The sequence below is a fragment of the Peromyscus californicus genome, unplaced genomic scaffold, assembly GCF_007827085.1.
Source record: "Peromyscus californicus insignis strain IS unplaced genomic scaffold, ASM782708v3 Scaffold_21__1_contigs__length_65335640, whole genome shotgun sequence".
In the NCBI taxonomy this organism is placed as follows: domain Eukaryota; kingdom Metazoa; phylum Chordata; class Mammalia; order Rodentia; family Cricetidae; genus Peromyscus; species Peromyscus californicus.
Window position 1 is genome coordinate 18,128,023 of NW_026294514.1, and position 16,988 is coordinate 18,145,010.

The 16,988-nt window shown below is 38.7% G+C and overlaps 1 protein-coding gene across 7 annotated transcripts in view; it reads left to right on the top strand.

The window, feature by feature from the left end:
• The window catches only part of Creb1 (cAMP responsive element binding protein 1), a 65,740-nt gene that overhangs the window by 14,996 nt on the left and 33,756 nt on the right, over positions 1 to 16,988 (top strand). For 4 of the 7 annotated variants that reach the window (XR_008220847.1, XM_052749672.1, XM_052749671.1 and 1 more), the window contains 4 exons: positions 3,028 to 3,149; positions 9,330 to 9,476; positions 10,179 to 10,220; positions 16,730 to 16,830. Coding sequence is in view for 6 of the 7 variants with exons in the window: in XM_052749672.1 (XP_052605632.1) it covers positions 3,036 to 3,149; positions 9,330 to 9,476; positions 10,179 to 10,220; positions 16,730 to 16,830 (404 nt within the window). In the remaining variant the exon portion in view is untranslated. Of the gene's footprint in view, positions 1 to 2,486; positions 2,834 to 3,027; positions 3,150 to 9,329; positions 9,477 to 10,178; positions 10,221 to 16,729; positions 16,831 to 16,988 lie in introns of those variants that run through there. The other 3 variants (XM_052749673.1, XM_052749675.1, XM_052749674.1) reach the window with 3 other exon arrangements.

The window sequence follows — 16,988 nt, forward strand, 5'->3', positions numbered from 1 at the left end:
AAAAATATTACTGTGTTTGTGATGGAGTGGTAGGGATGGCATTTGGAGGATGACTTTGTGGAGTCTGTTTTGTTTGTTTGTTTGTTTGTTGTTGTTGTTTCTCCCTTGAGGCTTCCAGGGATCAAATGCAGGTTGCCAGGCTTGCATGGCAAGCACCTTTACCTGCTTTGCCTCCACCCCGGAGGCTAATTTTTATGTTCTTACTTGTTCAAGATCCCACAAATTGTTTCTTTAGGTTAGTCTATGCCTGGATACGACAGTTGGATTAATGATAAAACTGAAGACTCTACACAGGTTGCTACACAGTCTGTTCTTCCCATACTATCGGACATAAACAGGCACAAGTTTTGAAGTGTGACATTAATGATCCCACTTCAAATGTCAGCTCAGTCCAACTGACAGTTTGCTGTTGTAGTGCCTTCAAGGTGAAAACCAAAAGAAGAGTGTCTGTTGTGGTTGAGTCCAGGAACCTTCTCATCTGCCATAGTAATTCTTACCAGCACTGTTTGCCTATGAAAGACACTATTGGTGCTGTTGCCCATTTGGTTGGTGTCTGTTTAAGCTAAAAGTTAACAGTTTAAGGCTGATCTCTACCCTGAATAAGGGTTGGTAGCCTTCTGGATGAAGTGGTAATTAAATACTGGCAGTTTAGTTGGGGGCTTGTAACCATTGGAAAAATTATAGCTTCCAATGAGAAAGAATATTATCTACTTGGGGGGGGGGGATAAAGAAAATCATAGCCCTGTCTTGAGTGTCTGTGGCTATAATTAAATTTTCTCATCTTTTATTGTGATTTAGTAATGAATCTTATTTTCTGAACCAAAATCTCATAAAGAAGCCTTATACCTTAAATTTTTTTTAAAGTAGTCTGAGTGTGTTGTAATAGAAACAAAAAAGGTGACCCGACTGTAGACTGCCTTTGATCAAATGGTAGAGGGAAACTGTGTGTGGATGGCAGCATAGCTGTGAGAATATGTGTGGGCTGAATAGTCCTTATAAATGATTGTGTCTATTTTATCTGCAAAGGAAGTATTCCAGTACTCATTTATTGCTCCCAGAAGGACTGCTTTGTACCACATGCCATTTCCTCCAGGTCCAAAGTATAGATCAGTTGTTTTTCTATTTTTACATAGTATGTTTTTCTTAAAAATCTTAGAGTATAACATGATAATTTAAATTTTCATGAATGATAATCACCAGGTTATTTCAGGTTTTCCCCCCATTCGTAAATACAGAGCAAACAGTCAGCCAAAAACAAGTGAGATTTGAGAAAATGTCAATGGGTATCTCCAAATCACTATTGAAATATAGTTTGGGTTCATAGCTCACAAATGTTATTCATAACTTTTGATATTGATGATTTTTTTTCTTTAAGCTGTACAAACACTCTTGAATCCCTAGAAGGAAAGAAAACCAACCAGTACTGATAGTAAAGTATGTAAAAAGAACACCAGATGATGAGACTTGTCATCCTGTAGAAGTTCTGTAGATAGCACCCCACACTCTTTCCATGCATGCACCTTCACAGCTCTTGTTTTCCTTTTTTTTTTTTTTTTTTAACATGAATGGGATTACCTTCCATTTAATGTCATTACATTGTAGACAGGTTTCTTTTTACTGAAGTAATTCTTTTCATAGCCCTCCTAAAGATGGTTTTATGGTATTAAAAACCAAATTCGACATCAGATACTTTTGAACTGCATTTTTGTAAACTAAACATTGAGTTTCATACTGACTCATACTTCCACTTCAGATGATTTTGTGGCATTCATGGCAGTTATTTTTCCCAGTGTCTTGGGAGCTTTATGACTGTTTTAAATAACCATGTTATCAAGTCTGATGACCTTTTTACTTTGTCGTCTGTGTTTTGTGGATGCTGGTACTTCTAACTTTTTATATTAATTTCTGAAGAAACATTTTATCTTCAATTTAAACTATTACTTATAAATAATGATGTGTTAAATATTGGTTACATTTTGATAGTATATAATGATCATGAGGATAGATGCCAATTTTGATTCTTAGTTTTAGAGTTGTTTGGTAAAGCATTGAGATTTCTGTTACATGAGGGGTGAGTATAGATATTGCTTATAATAAGTTCATTTTTGTCTGGTAATATGTAGGCATTGAGTTAGAAGAGGGATACACCAGAAGTATTCCCTTCCCCCACCAAAAAAATTATTTAGAAAGGGTTGCTTCCCCAGTTATCTGAAACTCTACTAATCTGCATGTAACTCCTGCTTCTAGGAGCTTTCTCCACTGACTTGGCTGCTGTGAGGTGCCAGAGCACTACACAGATACGCAAAACACTTAGCCAAACAGGGTCTAAAATGTACAAGAGTCCAGTATTGACTTATCCAGAGCTTATAATCAAATATATGAAAAGGTGTTTTGCTTCTATGTTGCGCTCTGCCATGGGTGGTGAGTGGAGCACCATGACTTTCTCAGTATTTGGAGTCTCTTGATTAGGCTCTGGCCTTAATCTTACTACCTTTTTACCTCCATGTCCCACCATGTGGGCTTCTGACACTTGGGTTAATTTGCCTTGTTACCATTATCTGCTAGGGAGTGTCTTACAGTTGCTCTGCTTCTTACTCTGACAGGAGGAAATGCCTAGAGGAGGGATCTGAAGCCAGTATCTCAGACCTGACGCTCGCTCCTGCTTTCTACCCTCTTTCTGAACCTGACTGGTGCAGCTTGAGAAAGTCAGCTTTGCTGCCACCTGCCCTCCTTGTTAGTAAAGGAAGAGTCACGAGAGGGACCATTCCTATTTCCTGTTAGCAAGAAACACCCAAAGGAAGACTTGCATTTCTCCATTGTTTGCTTTTTGAAGGTACTAGGGTTTATAGCTCAGCAGAGTTGAACAAGTTGAGTAAAAGGTCAGCTCTCTTCTGTTTTAACTAGATTTCTAAGTGCATTTACTAACCTAACCATCACATAGACCTATTTATAACTTGAAGTTTGCCTTTAAAGTCACGCAAGTACAAGGCACTGTAGTGCTCGTAACGCTCTTCCATATTATTGTAGGTAACTAAATGACCATGGAATCTGGAGCAGACAACCAGCAGAGTGGAGATGCTGCTGTAACAGAAGCTGAAAACCAACAAATGACAGCTCAAGCCCAACCACAGATTGCCACATTAGCCCAGGTATAAAGTCCACGGAGACTCCAGGCTGTGTCTCTTCCAAGAGAATTTCATTTTTAATAAAAATATACATAAAATGATGGAAATTTTCTTAAGACTATCAGAATTCTGATTCATTGGTAGTATTAGCTTATGTTTAGAAATGATAGTAATGATTAATGAACAGTAAACTGCACCATTAAACATTAATATAGTATGTAGTGACATGATCCAGAAACAATTACTTTTTTACTAACATAAATTAATGGGCCCTCTCAAGGTGATAAAACCTTGATGACAGCTGCCTTGTGTTTTTGTTTTTGTTTTAATACTGCACATTCTTATTTTGGGACCTGGAGGTGCTGATATATTTGAAAGCCTAAGTTTCTACAGTTTAATACTAAAAAGCAGATTAAGCAAGTAAATTGATGTGTGAATCAGTCCTAAGAACGATAGCAGTTTTTCTCCCCTCTGCATTTGAAGTACAGAAGTTTAGTCTGGTTTTGTTTGAAGCATCCTGTCCTTAAGGCCGTCATCTCTGCACTTACTGTTTTGTTCTCATCTGTTTTTCCTGTATTAACAAATCTTTACCTCGATATTAGTGAAAATGTGCTTAATATAAAAACCAAATGCATAGAAACCTGTAGGATAAGACTGATATTTTCTTTCCTCGTTTTTAGAGACAGAATGTCTCTGTGTAGCCCTGGCTGGTCTCACACTCCCAGAGATCCACCTCGCCTCCACAGTGCTAAGATTAAAGGCATGCACCACCACGCCTGGCTGGTTCCTCTTTAACAGGAAGGCTCCCCAGAAGAGTAGTCCTGAGAGGCTTGACTTTGCCTAGCTCAGTTTCTCTAAGAGTTAAGACTCCTAGATGGAGATGGCTGCTCAGCACAAGTTCTGGGAAAATACAGGGCTCACCACAGCTGGGGTGAGGGTGGGAGTGAGTCAGAGGCTGGAGCTCCAGCAGGAATAGAACAAGAACGAGTAGGCAGGCTGCCTGTGTCCTCTCTTAAGAAAACGGGGTTTCCCTGTAGATCTCCTGAGTAAGACAAGCCAGATATACTCGGAGATAAGTTAATATATCAGATGAGGCAGCACTTAGTTAGTACAGGCTTAGTACAACCCGCACAGAGAAATTGGGGCTCCTCTGAGCTTAGCTGAGCAGGTCCCTTGATGATGACAGCCTTCAGCATGTGTTGTATCCTGGTCACTGTTATTCTGGCCTGGTTGTTCCCTCAGTTGGCTGTATAGAGTCATCTTTAAAATTCTTTCTGCTCTCATGACTTTTTCTTGGGGAATTTGTATTCTTGATAAGGTAGAGCATGTAGCTAACAGAATCTTTGCAAAGAAAAGATTAACTAGGATAAAGAATTCTTGGTAAGAAAACTTTTCCTTTGGAAATTTTCTGTTGTTTTCTATGGTTGACTTAGTGTTGTTTACACAATTTAAGGAGATTACATTCATTTCTCATACCTGGTGTATTATAAAACACCTTAGGTCTCTACTTACAATGAATACGAATGAATTGGTTCATTTCTAGTCTCTGCATTCAGTGGTCCTTTTATAGTGAAAACTCACATCCTCAGTTTGGGGGCATTTCTTTCAATTAGTTGGTGGTTTTGTTTTTCCTGTAGGATCCTTGTGATCCAGATGTTCTGCTTCTGGGACCGTTTTTTGTTTGTTTCTTCATTTTCCTCATATTTTCTTTGCTGTTTTTCATCCTTTTTGCTCTGTTGTTACATACTCCATTCTGCCTGCTGAATTTTTATTTTGCTATCATGTTTCCAAGAGTTCTGTTTGTTCCCTGGGTAGTCCTTTGGTGTTTTCATAGTATCCCATTTCATAGGGTAGTGTCTTCTTTTATCCTCAGGGGAAGGGGTTTGTTTGTTTGAGGGTTTGTTTTCGTTTTTTGCCTTGTTTGGGTGCTTATTTTGAGTTCCTGTTCTTCACCAGGCCATATAGCTCTTCATCCCCATTTCCATTTGTTTTAATCTCTATCTTTCCTAGTAGAGGCTTTCACCAAATTTTTAACACTCTGGATGGGGGAGGAGACTAGGAGGTAGGATTGTAGCTTAATGGTCGAGCACGCACTTAGCACATGTAAAGCCCTGGGCTTATGCCCAAACATGAAATGATAAATGATAGGTGTAAATGACTAAGAAGCTACTTTGGAAGCTTCATGGATATGTTTGGAGTCCAACAGCTCCAAACCATGAACTTAACTGTAGGACAGTGGTGGTCTTACCTGTTAGTGTCTTGGGCCTTCTCCTTGAGTTTGATCCGGTCCCCAGAGGTTTCACTCATCCTATTTATATGGAAAGGGCCTGGGTGCCAAGGGAGAAAAGAGGGCTGGGGTTTAATGGTAACTTTCGGTCAACCTGGTGTTATGTGGTTAAGACCCATTATGTGTAGTAGTTCTCCACTGTTCTCTCACAGTGGGCCAGACTTTTCTTCCACAGGGATTGAGAAAGGATTCATCTGCTCCTAAAGAGCTTCCACCAACCCACCCTTTTATTTACTTTCAGCCCTTTTCTTCATGCCACCTATACAGTGTTGGAGATCCTAAGCATCTGGATTTTTGTGGTAAAACTCAGGCTTTCCCTTCCTCCATGAATTGGCCATCTGCGGTCTTCTTAGTTTGCTACTACTGATCCATCTGCTCTCCAGCCTACAAAACTCTGTTGCCTCCTTTCCTAGTTTCCACATTTATATGATTATACATGTAAAAGTGAAATTAATTTCATGAAATGTAATTCAGAATTCAAAAGGGAACATGTTCAGTTTATCGTTAGGCAGCCCTCCAGCACTGACTACTTAAAGTAGAATGTGTAGTCAAACTTGAACTTTAAGAAAGCGTATCTTTTCTCCTTTTTTATTATCTAGTTACAGTTGTATTTTCATTTGATCATCCAAGTTCCTTAACAAATATGCCACACTTTAAAAAATATTCTTTTTTTGACAGTTTGATACATTCCTATAATGTATTTGAGTCACGTTCATGACCTCTTTACCCTTTGACTCCCACCAAACCTTTCTTTCCAAATGTCTTCTATTCTGATGTCTTTTGTTGTTATTGTTGTGACCCACTGAGTTTAATTATGGCTGCTTACATGAACTTGAGTGGGGAATTACTTACTGAAGTATGGACAATTTGCAAATGGCTATACTGCTAAAGAAAATGTCTGTCCCTCTCCCAGCAACAATTAATTGCTAATAGTTCCTCAGGGAGCTTAGGAAGCCCTACCCCAATTCTCTCCATGCTAGAACCTTCCAGGCTCCATCTTGCACATACCCTATGCAGGTCATCAGAGCTGTTCTGAGTTGGTTAGTGTGACAGCAGTGCCATGCCCATAGCAGAGAGTTTCACAGCATTCCTTCCCATCCTCTGACTCATCTATTCTCTCTACTTCCTCATTCTCTGTGTTCCCTGAGCCTTTGAAGGAAGTGTATATCATCGATTTGAACATAACTTCCTCTTAATTCTGACTCCAGACAACTTTTGAATACTAGGAAAACATTGTAAAGCTAAGGCAAGATGATTACAATTTTGTCAATGAATAGGAGGGGTAAGAAAACAAAATCAGTCCAAGCAGTAGAAGAAGAAAGATAATCAACATAAAATATACTTATTTTACTTTCAGAATATAAAGTGGAAAGAAACCTGTGGTCTTGATGATGAGAATGTACAATTTTAGTTTACTAGACAGTGCACCTCTGTGTCCCTAGGCTGGCCTCACCCTCTTCAGTCCTAGGATTACAGACATTCACCACCACACCCAGATGAAAATGTAAAACTTTAAAGAGTAATGATACGACTTTATTAAACAAATTCTATAATGCATTCTATTGTGTAGCCATATTTTTAGTAAGACTGTGCAGAGATACTTGTAATAGATTTTAAAACTGAAAAATAGGTTCCATGGTATGTGTTGTAAAAATTGAATGCATCTGTGTGTCTTGAGAAACATCTGTTAAAACACGTCTCACTTGGGACCAGGCCACATGCTTCCCAAGATAGTTGTGAATGTGGCCCAACACTTTTGTACATGGCAGCGTCACTGTGTCAGAGAGTAGGACACCTGTGATAGGAATGTGCCTCAGGATAGAGTGCTTGCCTAGCAGGCACAGGTCCTGAGTTTAATCCTTGGCGTTGAATAAAAATAGCTAGAAAAATAAGATGAAAAACAGCAAAAATGCTGTGGTAGTTGGGGTGATAAGAATATATGGGATTTTTGGCCAGGCGTTTAGGACAGGTCCATAGTAACTGCTGCTTGGGAGTCTGAGACAGGAAGACCACAAGTTCAAGGTCAGCCTGGGTAATCAAGTGAGACCCTGTCTTAAAAGTGGAAAAAGGAGAGCTGGAGATACGTCTCGTGCTAGGTTACTTGTCTGTTTCCTGCCCACAGACACAAGAAAGGGGTCAGACAATATAGTACTTTATGTTAGATTTACGTGTCTATGGAAACTTATGAATAACTAGGGTAGAAATCACAGAGTTAGCTTGTTATGTTTGCCTTTAAAGGATGCATGGAAGAAGACCTGACTCTGTAATTGCTTCAGATATTCAAACAGCTTTCGATGGAATTAAGATGAGACATTCAGCTCATAGTAACTTTATGGCTGAACCTTTCAAACTTAAGAGGACAATATCCTTCCTTAGTTCCCTCTTAGACTCTGATGTTATAAACAGGACAACCTGTGTGACTCTGCAGATAGTCTGGCACCTCATTTAGAAAACCAGGTAAACATAACATAAAGTGACCAGAGAGAATAGGACTAATAAAGAAAGGTGTTGTAGCCGTCTCAGAAAAGAAAACTTCTAGTTTTAATCTATGTGCTAAAGATAACTTGTCTTCCAAAGATCTGTCCCCAGCTTCACCGGAGCATCCACTTCCTGCTGTGCATCTCTCCAAATTGACATTCAGCACTACACCTTTCACTCGGACCCCAGCTTTCCCAAACCTTGTCTCGATTTCATTCTTTTCCAGTTGGCATATTTGCCACTACTATCATCTTGAATTCCTCTCTTCAGCTAGTCATTCAAAAAACCCTTCCTTACCACCTACTACCCTATCTCTGGCCTTTATCACCTTACCCTGGCCACTATATAGGCTTTCTCATGGTCCCCCACCTCCCGTTTTCTTCCTCTGAGATGTATGTCTCTTATTCAGCCACTAAAGCAATTCATCTAAAATGGAAACTTCGACATGCTATTTGGTTAAAAAAACAAAAAAACAAAACAAAACAACAACAACAAAAATGCAGCATTCCTCATATAATTCTCAGAATAGATGAAAGTTTTTTTGTTTTTCAGACAGGACTCGAATGGTAGCTTAGGCTGGCATTGCTTAAACTTGCAGCAATCCTCCTGCCTCAACCTCTTTCGTATTGATATTATGAGCGGTGTCACTCTGACTGATTAAAATGTAAGATTTTTGTTTGTTTATTTTGAGACAGCATCTCACTGCACCCTTGGCTGATTGGAACCTACAGAGATGTGCCTACATCGGCCTACTGAGTACTGGGTTTAAAGGCATGTGCCACTGTGCCTGGCTTGAAAGCTTTTTAAGGTGGCATATAAAGAGGTTTTTGTGACTAGACCATTGAAGCCTCTTTGAACCTCTGTATCTCTGCTTCTGACATTGAGCAGTGGTGTGTGTCTTTCCCTCTCTTACACACACGCTGGCACGCGTCTTAAAATACCACCTATTAACCAGTTTAGTGGTTGGTTTGTTTTTTTCTGAATGGGAGGAATTGAAATTATTAATTACAGTTCATATACTTTCTTGTTAATGAAAAGATATGCTTATACTTAGCGTGTTTTTGTTTTTAAGTAAAGATAATTCTTAGTACTTAGCCTTTAATTTAAAAAAAGAAAGAAAATTTGGATATAAAAGCAGGCAGGAAAATGTAGAGCACCATATGAATGAAGTAGCCTTCAGAGTATGACTGGGTTGCATGTGTTGATGATACAGGAGATAACTGGCTTTTTTTTTTTTTGTCACCTGGGACAGGCTTAAAAGTAGAGGGGAGAAGGATTTGTGTAGGATTTTCATTTTTTTTCACTGATTTCTTTCACATTGTTGAAATACTTAACAAGCAGGAAAGTCCTATTTTTGCTAATTAGAGGTTACTTAATATTGAGCCTGAGTAGTCTCACGCAGGTTCTGTGATGGTAATTTGCTTTCCCTGTTTCTGTAGGTATCCATGCCAACAGCTCATGCGACGTCATCTGCTCCCACTGTAACCTTAGTGCAGCTGCCCAATGGGCAGACAGTCCAAGTTCATGGAGTTATTCAGGCGGCCCAGCCATCAGTTATTCAGTCTCCACAAGTCCAGACAGTTCAGGTATGTGTATAAAAAGTTCTACATATACTTTAATAACTTGTTTATAGCCATTTCTGTCTCCTTTTATTAGTTGTGAAAATAAGGACACATCTAGTTTAGATTTATTTTACTTCATAGTAAAGGAGTATGTTATATCTGTATAGATCTGTTTTATATGTAAGGACAGACCTAAAGGAAATTACCTTATTTTTTAATCTACAGAAGAAAAAGCATTTATTTAGAGAGATAGCAAATACTTGTGATAAATGGAAATATTTGGGAAAGACTTACTGTACTGGTGTACCTCAATTAAGGAACATGAACCTAAGTTTGTATGGGGAAAGACTTGATAAAAATTGATAACCTTACCTGAGATAGAATTTGTACTTAGAGATCACGTCAGACATAATATTGGCCATTTAGAGCTTTTAGGTAGAGTATATAACTTTTAAATAATAATAATATATTCAGGAGGTACATTGTAAGGATGTTAATTGTATCACATGTACTAGCTGATTCTTTGGAGAGTGTGTTCCTTTGGGGTAAAAGGAAATTCAGGCACTCTAGACTTCTGAAGGTGACTGCATAGGTCTAGGGCCCAAGAGCAGTAGCAGTGTAATCTTTGCAGTTCAGCTAATTGAAGAAAAAAAAAAAACAAAGACTGAACATTCATGCAAGTAGGCCATAACCCCAGCCTCCCATTTCATATTTTTTACTTCACAGTCTTCCTGTAAGGACTTAAAAAGACTTTTCTCCGGAACTCAGGTGAGTCCTAGGTCCTAGATTTGAAGAAAACTATTTTTAGAAAGGAAGGTGAGAAATTATTTATGTCTTTGTTCCTCTCTATGAACATGGAATTTCAAGATTGAGTCAAACTCTCGGCCTGAGTATTGTACCTACTCATTGCTTGGTTATTGCTTAATTTCTCTATACTATTTCTCCTCCAACTGGTAGTCCAGAATTGTGTGAACACTTTGAAAAAAAGGAAGCCGTACCTCCTGGGGGCTGCACAGTTAGAGGTGAAGCCTGATTGCTGAAATTCTGTGTGGCTAGCCAGAGTAAGCCTTTCTGGTACTGTGACCTGGTGATCCTGAGAACTAAGCAGTCTAATTCTTTCCTGTGGAATTCCTTCGTCTCCCTTCCTTCCCCACACCCTTCCCACTTGAAAGAAAGTTTCCAGAGTCAACAAGCCTCTCCTTTTCTTCTGCGTTTATTATATGGTGTACCTTTGATTTCTCTTGCTCAGCCGTAATGTTTGTGATGAGAGCTGTTACTTTTCCTTGTGTGGTAGCCAGAACTGATTGACATTGACTGGGGGAAGGTGCGTCCTCCTTTGTCCTGGAACCATTCTGTCACTGTCATCAAAACCCATGTCAAGTTTTGTCAGCTGTATGCTGTGGTATTGAGCTGCTGTTACTTTTTGTCCTTTTTTCTTTCCTTTGTGCTTGTAGTTGGCTTTCACACTTCGTGGGTAGAGAACTGTTGTCGTGTGAAATCCTGAAGTTACCAATTTCCTGAAGATACTGGGAATGGACTTTATTAACAAGTTCATGACAGTAGTATTCAAATAAAGGCCTATTTCTAGAAACCACAATGATAAGAAGTAGTCTTGACTTAGTTTTTGTTTCATTGAATGCTACCTTGTCATCCTCCATATTATCTCATTACTAATTCCATACTGAATTTTTCTCTAGAACATAATGGAGGGAACTTGGTCTGCTAGTCAAGAGTTTCAGAGATCAGACCTTCTTTGGATTGTAATAAGTCAAGTGACATTGAACTCATTGGCCCTTTCTTTTTCACTTACAGAAGGTTTTACTTTAATTAAAAATAAAACTAGGCCACAAAATGTATATTACAATTTTTAATTAAGAAAATGTGGTTTTGATTGTTGCTTGTATTCTTAATCTAATTTTGAGGCAACATAACTTAAACCCAGGTAGTAAATGTCCTTAACTTTGTTAGAAATATATATTTGTCTTTTAAAGAATATTTTCATCACAATGAGGTATATAATTTAAAAAATATATATATTTAAAAGAGGAAAGTTGGACTCCTTGAAGCCTGAACTATGTGGAGATATATACATGCATACATATATATAATACATACATACATACATACATATTAAATACTCTAAACCAGGAGAATATGTTAAACTTGGATGATTATTTGCACCAGCTAGTAATGGTTAGTGTTAACTAGGAAGTAGTGGTTTACAAGAAGTTATTAAACAGAGAGTGAAAGTGTCCCTCAAACTTCTAGACAGTGGAATGTTAGTGTTGTATAACAAAGTTCCCAAAATATGCAAGCTATATGTCTCTTAATGGAAGAATAAGAACAGGGGGACTTGGGTTGATATATTTTAATATAGTAATATCAGAAACTGAGTTGTACTAATATGTCGTGTACAGCTCCACTTTGCTGCCCTAACTTATTCTTACATGTATAAATCACATCTCACAGATAAAGTGATAATCCTTGCAAAAATAATGTCACTTTCACAGTGTATACAGGGTTGGTAGTGGCACTTACCAGTTTGGGCCACATTTCAGTATAGTGCTTCTAAATGTACCAGAAAGGATTTATGTATTTTATTACTTTAAATTATTATCCATTTCTTCAACAAATGTTTATTGATGACATACTATGTGCCAGTCATTGTTCTAGGTGCTATCAAAGGCAGCAGTGAACAAACAGTACATCTCTGTTCTCATGAAGATCACATTTGAGTGAAGAGAGACAGACTATGAAAAAATAAAATATGTCAGGTGAGGATCAGTGCTCAGAGGTCAATAAAACAGGGGGAAAGGGTAGGGAAAGATGTGAAGGGAAGGTGCTGTATTCATTTAAGGTGGCTGGGGAACACAGTGAGTAGACACCAGGAGGCAGTAAAGGCAGCTGAGCCAAGCCATTGATAAAAACAGTCCAAAGGTGTGGAAATGGGTATGTTTGGAATTTGAAAGAATAGCATGATTAGAACTGCCGGTTCCCTAAGTAGAGTAAGGAGGAGGAAAACGGCTGGAGATTCAGTGTTGATAGATTCTTTAATGCTTTGTGATGTGATGGGGACAGCAGTAAACACCTTATACAACATAGTGGTTCTGTGGCCAGTATACAGCATCGCTGTCGTCAGATTTAAGAATGGGCTGTGGGGGGCTTTTGTTTTGTTAACCCAACACAAGTGTTCCAAAGTTTCTGATCTTGGTGATGGCAAGCAGTCTTTGAAGGGATCTTTTACCTGGTAGATTTTTTTTTTTTAAAGCCATTTATACTATCATTTCTTGGGGGTGGGGGGAGGGTTAGCTACAAATGAAAGAATAATTACTTTTTAGAAGAAATTTAAACTGTAGAGAGAAATTTGAAGATGGTTTCTTAACTTTTTTCATGGTTAACAATTCAAAACTGTATACAATTTAAAACCTTAGACTTTTCTCAGTTTTCCAGAAGTCTCAATCTCAGTAGCTGCTGAACTTCCCTGTTAAATATGAAACTAGCTGGGCATGGAGACCACACCTTAAACACTGGCTTCAGGGAGGCAGAAAGGGGGATGGATGTCTGTGAGTTGAAGGCAGGCCTAGTCTACAAGGCAAGGTCCAGGCCAGCTGGAGCTATATATAATGAGATCCTGTTGCAAAATAACCAGTTTAGATCCAGAGATCAAATACACTGGATAAATCTCATCGACAGCTTACCTCATTGATAGAAATGAATGAAAAAAAAAATTTAAGCACAGCTAAAAGGTGCTTAGTTTTCTTAATCCCTACATTTAGAGTTCTCTTTTAAACTAGTAGATATCCAAACACATTTCCAGAAATTTAAGCCTAGGTGGACAGGGTATAAGTAAGTACTGCTGTATAGGCAGCTCTCGCAGGCTCTGCCTCAACGCTGGAAATAAAAGGCATGCACATCCATACCTGACCAGAATCACTGTTGAAAGACGTTAATGAGGGTGGTAGTAGTGCATGCCTTTAATCCCAGCACTCGGGAGGCAGAGCCAGGCAGATCTCTGCGAGGACAGGCACCAAAACTACATAGAGAAACCTTCTGTCTCGAAAAACCAAAAAAAAGACGTTAATGGCCTTTCTTTCTTTCTTTCTTTCTTTCTTTCTTTCTTTCTTCCTTCCTTCCTTCCTTCCTTCCTTCCTTTTTCTTTCTTCCTTTCTTTTTCAAATGATATTTCAATGAAGGACATTGTTCTTTTAGTGAATAAATTAAATTTTTTAGTATTTATGCCTATCCTAAGAACTTTTATAAATAACATTTAAAATTTACAAATAAATATATATCCTTATGTGAGATTTTCTTATTTGCCCGCATGTATGCCTGTACAAGATGTACGTGCCTGGTACCTGTGGATGCCATAAGAGGGTATCCTTGGGACTGGAGTTGCAGGGGTTGTGAGTTGCCATGTGAGTGCTGAGAATTGAACCAGATCCTTTGGAAGAGCAGCTGGTGCTCTTACCTGAGCCATTTCTCCAAACCCCAGTTTCCTTGTTTGTAAGGGAGATAAGCAGGGCAAATTTTAAGATCAGTATTCTAGGCTTTACTAAGCTTTTTTGAGTGAAAAATTATCTAAACCAGGAGTCTTAACTGTAGCCAATTAAAACACTTTTAAGTTTGCAAAAGGATTTTATAGTTTTAATATTTCTTTATTTCTATAACCACTATGTAGTTGTTTTGTAATGTCAAATTATAAAAATAAATAATAGTTTGGGTTTTTAAAATGTCTAGATTGTTACAGATGGCCAAAGCTAAAGACCTGTTTAAAGAACTTGGGGAGACAGACGTTAATGGTCAGTCATGTCAGAAGGTGAGGACATGTCAGGAGGAGTTCTGCTGCTGGAGTGTGATAATCATGGAGTCTGTATTTGGGTTTTAATTTTTATATGTTTATGAATACTTATTAAATTGGATTTTGATATTTTTATTAGTGTGAAATCATGGATCCTGTGTGGGCCCCCCGCACATTTCATTGTTCAAGAGCAGCTTGTTTCCTAGTGAATTTGAGAGTTAGAGTTTTCCCATGTAGTCCTGGCCCCTGTGCATAGCTCTTTCATGTTAACACCCCACACACCAGATTGCTCAACGTGTTCCAACTGCATCATCCTCATCTAACTCCAAGTGTAAAGATGGCACACAGGCTTCTCTCAGTGTTGGTACATTTTATAGCCATGTGGTTGGGTTTTCTCATTTGAGTTAATTCTTTTCTGTCAAAATTGGCAAAATCTTCTAGATTGGAGAAGGGCAACAAAATCCACTGAGTTGGTGTAAGGGACAAAGCTACAACTGAAAGAGCAGTATTTCACTTCAAAACCAGTGTGTGCTTAGTTTACTTATTTATATATTGTGACTTTGTTATTGAATCATACATTCCAGGTTGGCTTTGTACCTACTATACATGCATAAGGCATGGATAACCTTGAACTATACTTACTGATCCTCCTGCCTCCACCTCCCCAGTGCTAGGCTTACAGTCATAAGCCACCATACCTACTTTCATATGGTGCTGGAGATCAAACCCAGGGCTTTTGTTCATACTAAGCAAACACTACCAACTGAGCTACATCACCAAGCCCAGTATGTAAGTAACTAGCTTATCGAGCTTGTTTTAGTGAGTTTCAACATGAGTGAGGTCTTCTGTATCCGTGTGTGTCCTTAAGATCTTGATAGCTGTTAAGAGCAAGGCATGGTGGTACATACCCATAACCCCAGCACATGGAAGCAGGGCTGGGAGAATTGTCTGTTTGGGGCTAGCCTGCATGTGCAGTTCCTTTGGAATTTCTCTTTTGTCTGAATATAGTTTTCCTTATTGCTGCTGTTGACTATTTGGAGGTGGTACTAACCCACACAGGCCCTCTTGTCTTGTTTAAGTCTGCTTCTCAGTGTGACAGCATCATGTGTAACTCATGGAAGTAAGCACATGAGGCCCTTACAGTATAGGCTAGAAACACTTGATAATATAAATTTTACAACAAGCATCCACAGATGAGTGGACTTTGAATCTAGAGTGGTCTAAAGTGCTCCAAGATTGTTGCTTCTAACAACACTGACTCTGGGACCACCAGGATTTTATGCTGGTAAAGTCTAAAGTGGAAGTGTTGACTGTGAGCAGGGGCCACGCTCCTTAGCTTGGTGGCCACAGTGAGTTGCGTGCTATGCTTGTGTTTCAGTTCTATCTTCTATGAGCATGAGACCAGGACTCATCTGGTACCTGGTGTTTACTGTATGAGATAATTAACTGTATAGATGTGTTAGCATGATATCTGGCACATAATAAGTTATTAGTAAATTCTAGTTTCTGCTACCTCACATAGTTTTTAATCCTCATTTTCCAGTTTAAGGGCCCTTAACAGAAATGCATAGCTCATTACCTTGAAGTTTTACTCAAAAATAATTGTAGAATGCCAACTTTGAAGTATGTTTATGTATAGTAGAGGATGTTTACTGACTTGCAGGAAAACAGTGTCTTTGTTAGGATTGCTATTGCTGTGATGAAACACCATGACCAAAGCAACTTGGGGAGGAAAGGATTTATTTGGCTTACACTTTCATATCACTGATCATCATCAAAGGAAGTCAGGACAGGAACTCAAACAGGGCAGGAACCTGGAGGCCATGGAGAGGTGCTGCTTACTGACTTGTTCCCCGTGGCTTGCTCAACCTGCTTTCTTACAGAACCCAGGACCACTAGCCTAGGGGTGACCCCACCCGCAGTGGGCTGAGCCCTCCTAAGTCAATCATTAATTAAGAAAATGCCCCACAGACTTGCCTACAGCCCAGTCTTTTGAGGCATTTTCTCAGTTGCGGCTCCTTCCTCTGATGATGCTAGCTTGTGTCAAGTTGATATAAAACTAGCCAGGACAAACAATCTACAGTGTGATAAAGAATCACTGACTTTTGTACATCTGTAAATATGTGTTTGCATAACAATTATAGGAAAACATACTGTTAGAGACTTAGGGCTTACTATTTGTTCTTGTTTTCATGGCAGAAAACTTATTTTGGTTGGCAATTCTGTTCTAACGACTGCAAGAAATAATTGCTGTTAGTGATATATTCAGGATTGGTTGCTTGGGAGAAATTCAAAGTCGTTTTCAGGACAAATGTTTCCATGTCATTTTAGTCTGTAGGAAATGAGTTTTACTGGTATAATTGTCTCCATTAAAAACTAAAGTGTATATAAGAGTTATATATACATTCTTTGTATTGGACTTAAATATTTTATGGGAACTAAATTTGATAATCAAGATAAAGTTCTTCTTTGTTTTCAGATTTCAACTATTGCAGAAAGTGAAGATTCACAGGAGTCTGTGGATAGTGTAACGGATTCCCAAAAGCGAAGGGAAATCCTTTCCAGGAGGCCTTCTTACAGGTATGTACTTTAACAGTCAGAGACCTGCAGAAAGGCTTAGGACTTGGCAGATATTGGGTGTCAGAACACCGCTAAAACTGCTCAGGCCAGTACCGTGTAGATTATTTCTCTGGAGTTACTTCTCATATAAGTTGATGTCTACTGTACAAAATAAGACT